Raw genomic sequence first — 13,310 nt, forward strand, 5'->3', positions numbered from 1 at the left:
TAATTTGGAAAATTGAAAGGCATATTTTATAATTTTTGAAAAGGTAATAACAAAATATTTAATTTGGAAAATTGAAAGGCATATTTTATAATTTTTGAAAAGGTTAATACAAATTTTAGTTCTTCAAATTTATTCTCATTTTGGTTTCTGTCGTTCAAATTTCAAATAATAAGTTGTAGTCCTTCAAGTTTTTTTTTTTTTATTGAAAACATTGGCCCTTACAGGGGGTGTTTGGATTACTAGAAAAGTGTTTTTACTTTTTCTCAGATCCAAGTAAACTCCTCTATATATTTACTTCGTACACTGTAAAAACACTTTTAAAATCATGATTTTGTTTCCACCCAAACATCCCTATAATCTAATAAAAACTTGGACAATTTTACTCGATCAAAAACTTATGATTTGAAATTTGAGGGACTAAAACCAAAATGAGAGCAAACTTGAGGGACTAAAGATTATATTAACTCTTTTTTAAACATGGAAAACATTTTCCTTTTCACTAATAAGATTTTATTTTTATAAAAAAAAATTCATAACCAAAGAACATATCTCCCTATTTTCAAAACGATACAATTAAAATACCCAATGAATTTAATAGAATCTGTCACTTCTCAGGAATAAGAATACCTTGAAAACTTAAAGTTAAAATTGCCAAAAGATTACCTTTCATTTGAAATCAATACATTTGAGATTATTTATTTGATTTAACAACTCTTTGATCACAAAAAGATGACATGGTAGTCCTCTATATATAGAACTCATACCTTTGGTTGACATTATCATCATCAGCTATAATACTCAAATCAAGTTGATCAAATATCATATTGGTTCATTATCTCCTTCTAAAATGGCTCCAATAGCGGCAGGAAATTAGATTCCAGACGGCACATTATCATTCATCAATCAGGAAAACACGGTTGAAAATGTCTCTATTCACAGTCTAGCTGCCAATAAGAAAGTGGTAATCTTTGGGGTTCCAGGTGCTTTCACTCCCGTTTGCAGGTTTTTCATTTAACTTATATTCAATCTTAATCTTTACCATCTAGCCCTACTATTCATAACCTTTAACTCACTGAAAATTTATGCACAGCTTGAAGCATGTTCCTGGCTTTGTGGAGAAAGCTGATGAGCTGAAAACAAAGGGTGTAGCCGAAATTATCTGCATTAGTGGTATTACACATACACCCTTGAAAGGGTAAAGGTACCTCAGTATTTTGATCTTATTTTTCAGATGTGCATCTAATACCCTGAAGATAATATCAAATAAAAAAACATAGGAGTTCTGGATGCTCCATGAAAATAATATCAAATATTGGATGTATTTGAGAAATAAGATCAAGGTTTTGAACATACCTTTACCCGTTTTTAAAATTTCTTAGAAAGATTTACATGTTAATGAGTAAATGATTTGAATGTTGTTGTGTGATTGGGACAGTGAACGATGGGTATGTGATGAATGCGTGGGGGAAGACATTTGCAGAGAACAAGAATGTGAAGTTTCTGAGTGATGCAATGGGGAAATATACACAAGCTTTAGGTTTGGAGCTTGATCTTACAGAAGCTGGACTTGGTGTTCGATCAAGGAGGTTTGCTTTGTTGGTGGATGGTCTTAAGGTTAAGGTTGCCATTATTGAAGAAGGAGGAGAGTTCACTGTATCCAGTGCAGATGAAATTCTCAAAGCTCTTTAATTTATTTTCACTTTGTTAATAATTTTATTAGTTAGTTATTCATTCTTTTGATGAGTTTAGGTGTTTTCCCTTTTAAGATGAGGTTTTCTTTATTTTCTAGCTACTAGGAAGTTCTTCATAATTAGGTTATGATGTCAAGTCAGTTTCCGTTTATGTTATATTCATCCGGGGATATTATTTGTTATTTATTATTCTTTTTTGAAAAAAATGACGTGTTCCTTCTTTTTATAAGATACACTTACTTATCAATAAAAATTAACATGAATTTAGGCTAAAAAATATTACCTTCAATTCTTAATATAAAACTTAGATAACTAATTTGAAGAGATTAAAAAAATCAGTTACATTTTGTAATTACAACAAATATGTGTCGGTGACCTTCTAAACTACCTTCTCTAATAACATGCATTGAAAAAAATTTCTTATAATTAATAGAGATATTTTAGGGGGAAAAAAGATGTCCATGGACATTAAGGACAACAGTCAGAAGTTAGCAGTTACTTTTTTTGTTTTTGAGATCTAATTAATGCTTACCCCATCCTGTTTCAAACATACCCTATATTGTACACTCGGTATCAAGAAAATATACACTATATCAAACTTTTATATATCTAATTACATTTTTTCCTTAGTAAAAAAAATTACATTTTTTATACTCATGCCCTATTACAAAATACTCCTCTGGTCCTTAATATAAGACTCATTTAACTAATTTGATTAGATTAAGGAAGTTAGGTAAGTTAGTTAATTATAAGAAATGTGAAATGTTTTCTTAAAATACCATAATCATCTTTTTTAATACCTCATTTTCTTTTTCTACTTGATTATGGTTAAAGGAGTATCCATAGGGGTAATTTAGAGAAAATTGATAAATATGAGAAATGGGTCTTATATTTAGGACCAAAACCAACTCACCAATTGGATCCTATATTAAGGACTGGAGGAGTATGTTATTTTTGCATGTTTTGAAGGCTTTTTTTCGTTTGTTTTAGTGGAGACGTTGACAGAGAAGACATAGATAATAATTATATATTCATCTGTTTTAAAATGGAACAAAAAAAGTGGAAATTTGCATATTGTTGGTTTTTATTCAATTTGCAATTATAAAAATATATATACAGCAAAACTAAAACAGATTATAGCAAATAATAACAGCAATTTAGCACAACCAAATCATATTTCTTCTGTGCAAGTAGAATTCACACAATCCACAATTTTAAGAGTCAAAACATTTAAAACAAATAACATTCTAATTAATTAACTTACATAAATTAGTCATATAACATAAGTAAGTTTTAAAACCAAAATATCTAATGACATCACAATTTAGTTAAGCAACAAGAACTAAGCATCAAAACGAAAAATCAATTTCAAGCGTACTTGTAATATTAACTAGGATTATTGTAACATTCAACTCAAGCTTTTTAATATAATTTGAAACACACTTCTCCTCACGCTATCTACTTACAAAGTAACAAAAATAAAGTTATATAGTAGATAAGTTTGAATAGCATTTAAAGCTTTCTAAAATTCAATATGAAGATTAAACATTGAAAATACTTAATTAACTATTATATTCCAATCAAATTGCTTTCTCAGACATTTTCATAAACACCTTATGTGCATTAAGGTTTAAACAAGTTTAGCAAGCTTTTTAATCATCAAAATGTAACCCAATCAATGTTGAATAATTCTTAAGTGTGATTCTTACAACAATCAATTGAAATAGAAAACATACACACCCACAAATAATTACATTAATTCCTTTCAGCATCCAAAAATCCACATAATATAAAAGACACACCCATGCCACTTACCTTGTGTTATGAACAAGCTTAAATTGGACGAGAATAGCAACTTTCGTGGAAGAAAACGTTACTCCTAGTCTTGGGATGACATGGATTAAGAACAAGAGAAGAAGAGGGAGAAGAGAGAAGAAGAAGACAACGAGCTACTGGTTAGAGAGAGAAGGCAAATTTAGTCTTGGGCATCGGCGCTGAAGAGAAGAAGTAGAAATCTAAAGAACAGTAAGAGAGAGCTTGTTGCACATGGAGGAGAGAGAAGAAGAGAGAAGGTATATATTTGGGATATATTCAAATCTGTACGCGGCAAAGATGAAATTTGAATTGAAAAAAATATTATTCATCTGTTCTTAAGAGAAACAAACGAGTATGGGGAATCTATACTCATCTATTGATCATGACTGATAAGTATGGGAGCCCATGCTCATCTATTGCAACATAACAGATGAGTATGGGCTCCCATACTCATCTGTTTCTTTTTAACAGACGAGTTTAAAAACCCATATTCTTTTATTTTTTAAAACAAACAAAAATAGGTGACGAAAATGATATTATTTGTAGCAGTGATGCATTAATTATATACTTTATAGAGGAATTTGAACTTATAATTTTTATTTGGTGTCATTTGGTCTACAAGACCCCAACTATTAAAAAAAAATACATTCATCTTATGATATTTTACAAAAGTATATATGAAAATATTGATAATTGAACAACACACTATACTTTTTTTTTGCCAACCATATATACTTGATGTGTACTTTATATTTTACACTTTATGAATCAAATAAAATCAATCTAAATTAATTTAAAGATAAAGATTAAAAAAATGTGATAACATCAATTGTTCTTAATTTTGAATTTCATTTGTGATAAATTTAGAGCGCCACTTCTAATATTTGAACCAGATTATATATACACACACAATAAAAAGTGGTTAATATCTACAAATTTAGGCCCCTAATAATAAAAAAGTGCTAAAAAGAGAGTTGTTAATATGAGTCACAATAATTGTAAATGTAGACGGTGATAGTTGTCAATATTGCATATTTACTTGTCAATTTTTATGCCGATATAAGTTTAGAAAAATGTGATTTAGGGTTATATAATGACAAGTAATATTGACATATCCTGTGAACTAATACTTTTTTAAATAATGTGGTATAATGTCATTATCAAAAGTTAATTATCACTTATAATGTGAAGAGTTAATTAAGAGGTGATTTCATCATTTCGTATATATAAATGGTAATTGACTTTTAATAACAATATTATACCACATTATGACAAAAAAGTATTAATACATATGATATGTTAATATTACTTGTCATTGTGTAACTTGAAATAATATTTTTTGAAATATATATTATCAGATAACTTGACAAGTAAAACAGTAATATTGACAATTATCACTGCGTATTAAGAATTCTCTTTTTCATTACTAGGGGCAATAATGTCTTTTTAATTATTGCAATCAAGTCTTTAATACTTCAGGATTCTCAAAGACTTTTTTTTTTTTTAAGTATTTTATTTCAGTGCAATTTTTCCTTTTTTACTAATTACTTTTGAGTTTTGATGGAGGCGGAAGATCAAATAATCCCCGTTTTCCAAGCCTCAGGTAGATGGGATTGGGAATTGGGAGCGATGGAGCCCACTAAAGACAAACATAATTTTAATACATTAGTGCCTTTAGGTTTTTCGGACCTCATCCGTCGTCACTTTCACTCCCAGGCCCGCCCTCACTCGCGAGCGGCGTTCTCATCTCCTAAGTCCCAACTTCCCATCTCCAAAGTTTTCATACTGCAAGTTTTCTCGGTAAATTGACTACAAACCTAATCCCTTGCACTTTGCGATCAATGCTAACCTCTTCTTTTTCAAATTTGTATGTGTTTCCAGTTGTTGGGTTGCCCATTTCAACTGAGTCTATAATTTCCATAGATATGTTTCCGTGCGATCGCAATAATTCATAGCCTGGATGTTTACTCATCATCCCCTTAATGACTTCTAAAGATTGATTTTTTAAGCTTTTGTTTCTCCTTTCTTTCATGCCCATTAGCATTTGGATGTTGGCTTATTGGCCTCTTTTCTTCTTGTTATTTTTCACCATCGTTTTGGGTTAAGTTTGGACTGATGCAAATAGAGAAGGGGAGGGAAGAGTTGGTTTCGAAACATGTGCCGTTAATCAAATCAGCTGCTTGCTTTCCCTCTGCTCTATCCTCGATTTGGAACCTACCTAAGATTAATCTGATTTTTCTCTGTTTTGCTTGACTTCTTTATATAACTTTCCTAAAGAGCAGAGTATCAGCTCATATGCTTCCTCCTTCTCATGATGACTTGTTATAGAATTAGGCTATGGCTAATGTATTGTATCCTTAGTGTGAAAATTCTATATTTTGTTACTTAACAAGCTATATGCAACTTTCTATTCACTTTTCCAGATGGCACTGTACTAATTAAAGCTGTCTTATAAACTGAGAATTACTGCATGGTCTGTTTGTTCTATGTCATTATTATACCTAATGATATCACTTTGCCTTTTATTTATAAAAAAAAAAAAATCAATCGCACTCCAATTCTCAGTTCCTTGCACCACTCAGGTTGCACCCCATGATACACCCAAGAATCTTACTTTGATTCGATTCGTGCGGATCTTCCCTTCCTTCTGTATGGGTGCTGCTTCGATTGTTAGAGGATGATGCATGTGATATCTGTTCTATGTTTTTTTTTTTTCCTTCAGTGCTTTCCCTTGAAAAGAAATTGACTTGATTGGTGTTTCTGATACAGGCTGCTACGTAAAGATGGTGCAATATAACTTCAAGAAAATAACTGTAGTACCTAACGGGAAGGACTTCATTGACATAATCCTTTCTCGCACTCAGCGTCAAACACCAACTGTCGTGCATAAAGGATATAAGATTTCCCGCCTCCGTCAATTTTACATGCGCAAAGTAAAGTATACTCAACAAAATTTTCATGAAAAACTCTCCACTATCATTGATGAGTTCCCTCGGCTTGATGATATTCACCCATTCTATGGTGATCTCCTCCATGTACTCTACAACAAGGACCATTACAAGCTTGCACTTGGACAAGTTAATACTGCTAGAAACCTTATTGGGAAGATTTGCAAGGACTATGTGAAGTTATTGAAGTATGGTGATTCCCTATATAGATGTAAATGTCTGAAGGTCGCTGCTCTTGGCCGTATGTGCACTGTGATTAAGAGGATTGGCCCAAGTTTGGCTTATTTAGAACAGGTGAGACAGCACATGGCAAGGCTCCCATCAATTGATCCAAACACGAGGACTGTCTTGATTTGCGGTTACCCTAATGTTGGCAAGAGCTCATTCATCAACAAAATTACAAGAGCTGATGTGGATGTGCAGCCTTATGCATTCACTACTAAGTCACTTTTTGTTGGTCATACAGACTACAAGTACCTAAGGTACCAAGTAATTGACACACCAGGTATTCTGGACCGGCCTTTTGAAGATCGAAACATTATTGAGATGTGCAGCATTACTGCCCTTGCTCATTTGCGGGCTGCTATATTGTTTTTCTTAGACATATCTGGATCTTGTGGCTATAGTATTGCACAGCAGGCAGCTCTATTTCACAGCATTAAATCTCTGTTTATGAACAAGCCGTTAATAGTAGTCTGCAATAAAACTGATTTGCAGCCACTTGAAGGGGTATCTGAGGAAGACAGGAAGTTGATCATGGAGATGAAAGCTGAGGCCTTGAAGACTCTGGTTGGTCAAGGAGGTGAGCCCATAAATGATGAAAGTGTGTTGTTGACCATGAGTACTTTGACAGAAGATGGTGTAATTGCTGTAAAAAATGCCGCATGTGAAAGATTGTTGAATCAAAGGGTGGAGATAAAGATGAAATCCAAAAAGATAAATGACTGCTTGAATAGATTTCATGTTGCAGTTCCAAAACCACGTGACCAGAAGGAAAGGCCGCCTTATATTCCCCCAGCAGTCTTAGAGGCTAAGGCTAGGCAAGCTGCAGAAAAGGAAAAGAGAACAACTGAAAAGGATCTGGAAAATGAGAATGGTGGTGCGGGAGTATACTCAGCAAACTTGCGGAAGAACTATATTTTGGCTAACGATGAATGGAAAGAAGATGTACTGCCAGAAATTTTCGAGGGACACAATGTGTATGATTTCATTGATCCTGATATCCTGCATAGGCTTGAAGAATTGGAAAGGGAAGACGGGCTAAGACAGGCCGAGGAGTTAGACGATGACTTTGAGATAGACGGAAATGAGTTGACTCCAGAGGAACAGGAAGCTTTAGCTGCAATAAGAAAAAAGAAAAGCCTGCTGATCCAAGAGCATAGGAAGAAAAAGAGTACTGCGGAGAGCAGGCCAGTTGTTCCGAGAAAACATGACAAGGACAGGAAGTTTACCACAGAAAGAATGGGAAGGCAGCTGTCATCTTTGGGGCTTGATCCCTCTTTGGCCATTGACAGAGCACGCAGCAGATCTGTTTCTAGGAGAGGTAGGAAAAGGGAAAGATCTCCTGAAGGCAGAGGTGCTGATGGTGCGGATGTGATGGATATAGATGTTGACTCATCCAGCAAGAAGCAGCGTACTAGATCTAGATCAAGGTCCAGGTCAGTTTCACGCCCACCAACTGAATTCGTGCCTGGTGAGGGCTTGAAGGATTCTGCTCAAAAGATCAAGGCAGTAAAACTTGCAAAGAAATCTGTCAAGAAGAGGAACAAGGATGCTCGTCGTGGAGAAGCTGATAGAGTTATTCCTACTTTGAAGCCCAAGCATTTGTTTTCCGGGAAGCGTTCAATTGGAAAAACACAAAGACGGTGAAAGAGATAGTAAGTGATGTGATTTATTATCTTCTATTTGTCATCATTGCCTGCTTGCTTCATTTTAATGTACCATCTTCCCTCCCAAAAGTAATTCTTGAACATTGATAAACTGACTTTCCTGAGCATCTGTTTTGGTTCCATTCTCATGTAGCCCTTGACAACCAATTTTCCAAGTATCAGACATTAGCTTGAGATGAAATTTATCACTAGTCGATGTTCCTCGGCATTTCTTTAATGGCGGTCGCATCACTAATTTTTGTCCCTTTAGTCAGGTTTTATATCATTGACTAGTTTTCTGTGAGTAATTTTTGTCTTTAATTTTCTGCAGACAAGGTTGATTTGCACTTCTTCGAGACGGTATCCCGATTCTGGGAATGGCTAGTGACTGGGGCCAAATTGTTTTTGGATTGAGTTACTGAAGGACGAGTTATTTATAGCAATAGCTTCAAATTCTGTAATGTAAGCTTCTTGGGGGATGTCTTTTAATCCCGCGTAATTTTACCCTGCTTCCTAGTTTTCTCCTTTGCTTTGTACAATTTGAGACCGTGTGATGGCCGTGGCCTCCCAGCTGCTGCTAAAATTTTGTGATGACAAATTTACTGAAACCTCTTGTACATGCTCTATACCTTTTTACCTAGCATGATACCCCTTTTGAGTATGTTGAAATTAATTCCATTTGCTTCATTAATCAGATCCATTATTCATGCATTTAAGGTGTTTGGATTAGCTTTTGGAGAATAACTTCCATAAAAGTGATTCTAGAGACTAAATTGAGGGGTTGTTTGGATAGAAACCAAATCATGTTTTAGAAGTGATTTTATGTTACGAAGCAAGCTGTTTGGATAAAAATCAAACTATAGTTTTAAAAATGATTTTACGTCATGCGAAGTAAATATATGATAGAAGTTCTCAGAATTTGTATGAAAACACTTTTAAAGTGTGTATAAGGGTTGTCAAACACTCTCTAAGTATATAAAAAGAGTGTTATCTTGATTTTTGTGAAAATATTATTAAAAAGTATTTTTGGAGGTATTTAAACACTCTTGGGTAGGATAAGATTTGTGGGAAAACAAAGTAATTGTGATAAAAATGAGTTTGGATAGTTATTATTATAATCACTTTTTTATGTGTTGGCAAAAAAAAAAAATCACCTTTTATGTGCGGATTATTAAAACATTTGTGAATAATAAATAACATATACATGTGCAAAACTAATTTATTATTTATATAATTAATTAGTAATTAATATGTATACATATGTTGATAAATTTATGGCTTTTCAACTAAAAGTAGAGCTGGGAAATGGGCCTGGTGGTTGGGTTTAGAATTTTCCCTTTCAAATGGAAAACAGGTTTAAAAGAATCGGTCCTGTAGGGTTGAGGGCTTAACAAGTCTAGCCCTACACGATTGAGGGTTAGCCTGTTTAGGCCCTTTTTATTTTATTTTATTTTTTAATTTTTTTGTGTAATTCTAATATTATTAATTTTTTTATATTGTTAATGATATTTCAAATATTTAGTTATTATTATCATTTTGAAATTAAATTTCACAAAATTGTTTGATTTATTTGGTTTTAGACAATAATTTGTCCGGTTAATTTTAAAAAATGAATTAATTTAGATTTTAATAATGATTTGATTTATACTATATGTGTTGATATTTTTAAACTATATATATATATCTGATAAGAGAGTATTTTTATACTTATATAACTTGTGATTCTATAATTTGAATTAAAAATTTATGAGTTTCAACAACAATGCTTTTCAAACTCAAGAAAAATAATCGCCAGAGTACAAAATTTAAAACTAAATTCCCATAAGAAGAAAAAAACTTGATATTTTTATTACGAAAGAAGAACATAATCACTAAGAAGAGCAATTGATTATAGTGACAGTGAAGTTTCAAAAATTAATAATAGTGTTTGTCTATTACACATTTGTAGTATTGATAAAACTTTTGGATGTTGTTGTCTATTTGATGGATGTTTTAGATATTCTTAGCTGTTAATAGATATTTAGATATGACGATATTTTGTATCTGTGACTTAATTTTATTCATATTTGTATATTTTATTAATAACTTTATTGGTTTGTTTTAATCATTCGATAAAAAATAAAAAAAGAGAAATATGAAAAATAGTTTTTTTTTTTCCTAAACAGGTCGAAAGCCGCTGGCCGGTCTAGAACCCGTTAGCTTAAAGGCCGAATCTAACAAATTGGGTATTTTTGAAACTTAAACCCTGTAGGATCAGTTCTTTTAAGCTCGTAACCCTGCAGAGCCATACCCATTTCCCACATCTACCCAAAAGGTAGAAAAAATTAGCTTCATAAAAAATCATGGTCAGATTTTTTTTCAAAACCATGATTTGAGAAAGCATCCAACGCTGTTAATTATTCATAAAATTCATGAAAATTTTCTAATATTTTTTTGCCAATAAAATAACAACTTTTTGTGAATTGGATTTTCCAAATGTTGAAGCTGGGGCCTAATAAACTAACTTATTATGTGTGTTGGACATTATTGTCTGTGGAATGCAAGGAATTCTAAACTACATAATCATGGTTCTTTGCTTCTTTTGATCCAATCCAGGTTATTAATACTACCATTAAATGCATTAGGTTAATGAAACAGTTTAATGCCCTCCCGCTATCAAGACTCCCCAGAGTCCAGATCTCCAAATCTCTACAGATAAATCCCCATATTAACAATGGAGAACAAGAATGGCTTATTAGTATCTTCAAGGTCAGGAGGAAAAAGTTAAATAATGAACAGTTTTCTAATGCTTTTGCCGTTGTGTTTTTTCAGGGACCAGTTAAAGATCTCAAGAAAGAGGAGAGTTAGTAAATGGTTCATTCTGCTGTCATTGCTTCGGAGCAGCTTTTGATTCATAAAACAACAACGCGTGATTACTTCCCCAACAAATTTTGGCATCAAAGTACAATGTCAGGATCACAAGTTTGCCGACTATGGTGGAGTCATAGGACTAGCTCGGGATATTTTGACAGTTAAGAGGGATCGTAGTTAACCTTTGAACAGTTTAGATCTTTTCATGTATATTGACTTGTATGTAATGCTTTATTGAGGGGGAAAAAATTGAAGGGGGTGTTTGGGAAACCCAAAACCATAGTTTCAGAAGCATTTTCCACAAAACGAGGTAATCTCCTCCACATATTTACTTCGTAATCCGTAAAAGCACTTCTGAAACCATGGTTTGGTTTCTATCCAAACACTCCAGAAATGTGCATTCCAATGCTGGAACATGACTACCTTTGCTAAATTTGCATGACAAATAAAATAGGGTTAATATAATTTTTAGTTTTTTCTTTTATTTTGATTTTGGTCCTTCAAATAAAATTTCTAATATCTAAATTGCGTTGATTTTTTTTTATAAGATCTTACTGTAGTTGTCTAAACATTTAACTTTGTTATCATTTTTGTTCCTAATTAATTTTATATATTGCATTAATTAAAACGTTTATTATATTTTCTTTCATCTTTTCTCCCTCTTACTTGTCTTTTATAAACAATGACATACATAAAAAAAATATTTCTTATATATTTTATTTCTTATATAGTTATTAATCTCTAATAAAAAGAAAAACAAGAGAGTATAAAAATACTACTAGTATTTAATTAGAATACAATATTTTTTTCTTTTAAAAAACACATATATACTTTATTTATAATTCTGTATCGTCCTTTCCCCTTCGTGATTAATTGGGGGATACGAAGAACCTGCTTAACCCATTTCAGAGTGCAGATTCAGACAAGGCCTTAATGGTTACATACATTTGAATGTGCTAGGGATCCGAGTTCTGCCACTTTGCATCATCACTGGAAATTCATGAGGCCCTCACAGACGACACATGGGTCCATTCGCTCCTTCCGTCCAAATCTTCTCCACATGCATTACCAGAGGACTCTGAATTTACCCCTTTCTTTTCTGGGTTTTAATCCCCCATTTCTCTATTTACTGTATTATATGCTTCTTTCTATCCTTCTAATTTGGCTGACTTCGAAACGGATTGTTGGGATCCAACTTACTTATTTCTGGTTCTTAATATAAGACCTAATTGTTGAGTTGATTTTGGTTCTAAATATAAGACATATTTTTCATATTTATTAATTTTTCCTAAATTACTCTTATGGATACTCCCTCAATCATAATTAAGAAGAAGAGGAAGAGAGGATATTAAGGAAAGATGATTATGGTATTTTAGAAAAAGCATATTATATTTCTTATAATTAACTAACTTGCTTAACTTCCTTAATCTAATTAAATTAGTTAATAGGTTTTATATTAAGGACCGTTGGAGTATTATCTTTTTTTTTTATTTTGAGAAAAATAAGAAAGCATATAGTATTAACATTGCTTCTTATTTGATGATTAAGCTACAATTTAATGGGTCCGTTTGGATTAGTGGTAGAAAAAGTAACTCATTTTTAATCTGACTTTTAAAAAAATAAAATTTGGTAAAAGTTATATTGGGTAATGTGATCTGTGTTTAGATTAACTTTTATAAAAACTAGTTTATAAAGTAAAAAAGTTAGTTGGATTATGATTAAATAAGTAAGTTTAGTTTATAGAATGACCAAAATGGGAATGACGTTTATTAAATATAATAATTTTAAATTATTATAATAGGAAAAAGTTATATTTAATGAATAAAATATATTTAAATTAGAAATCATGGGAATGTGAAAAACTTTGAACCAAATAACATTACATAATTAATTGGATAATATACTATGCATAATTTATGTAAATATAAGATGAAAAATAATATTAACAATTAAAAATATTATAAAAACTGTTAAAAATTATTTTCACTTAAGATAGTATTAAAATTAAATAACTAAAAATTTATTGGGAAGCACAAAAAATATATAGAGAGAAGTATAAGAACAACATAAATATAAGTTTGAAATATTTTGCAATAAAAGTTATATTTAATGAATAAAATATATTTAAATTAGATTAA

General features: G+C 31.9%; 1 protein-coding gene and 1 pseudogene across 2 annotated transcripts; both read left to right on the forward strand.

Moving 5' to 3' along the window:
- Nucleotides 1–847: 847 nt before the first annotated feature.
- On the forward strand, nt 848–1,689 carry LOC114731043 (peroxiredoxin-2B-like; annotated as a pseudogene).
- Nucleotides 1,690–5,206: 3,517 nt separating this feature from the next.
- LOC114731065 (nucleolar GTP-binding protein 1) lies at nt 5,207–8,952 on the forward strand. 2 transcript variants are annotated; one of them, XM_028918196.1, is made up of 3 exons: nt 5,207–5,306; nt 6,276–8,335; nt 8,654–8,952. In XM_028918196.1, the coding sequence occupies exon 2, from the start codon at nt 6,290–6,292 to the stop codon at nt 8,321–8,323; it is 2,034 nt and encodes a 677-aa protein (XP_028774029.1). In that variant the 5' UTR covers nt 5,207–5,306; nt 6,276–6,289; the 3' UTR covers nt 8,324–8,335; nt 8,654–8,952. The 2 variants fall into 2 exon arrangements, with proteins under 2 accessions (XP_028774029.1, XP_028774030.1); XM_028918197.1 differs by having other exon boundaries at nt 6,276–8,331.
- The last annotated feature ends 4,358 nt before the right edge of the window (nt 8,953–13,310 follow it).

The sequence above is a fragment of the Neltuma alba genome, unplaced genomic scaffold (assembly GCF_004799145.2).
Source record: "Neltuma alba isolate B1F8T4 unplaced genomic scaffold, ASM479914v2 tig00012799_pilon, whole genome shotgun sequence".
In the NCBI taxonomy this organism is placed as follows: domain Eukaryota; kingdom Viridiplantae; phylum Streptophyta; class Magnoliopsida; order Fabales; family Fabaceae; genus Neltuma; species Neltuma alba.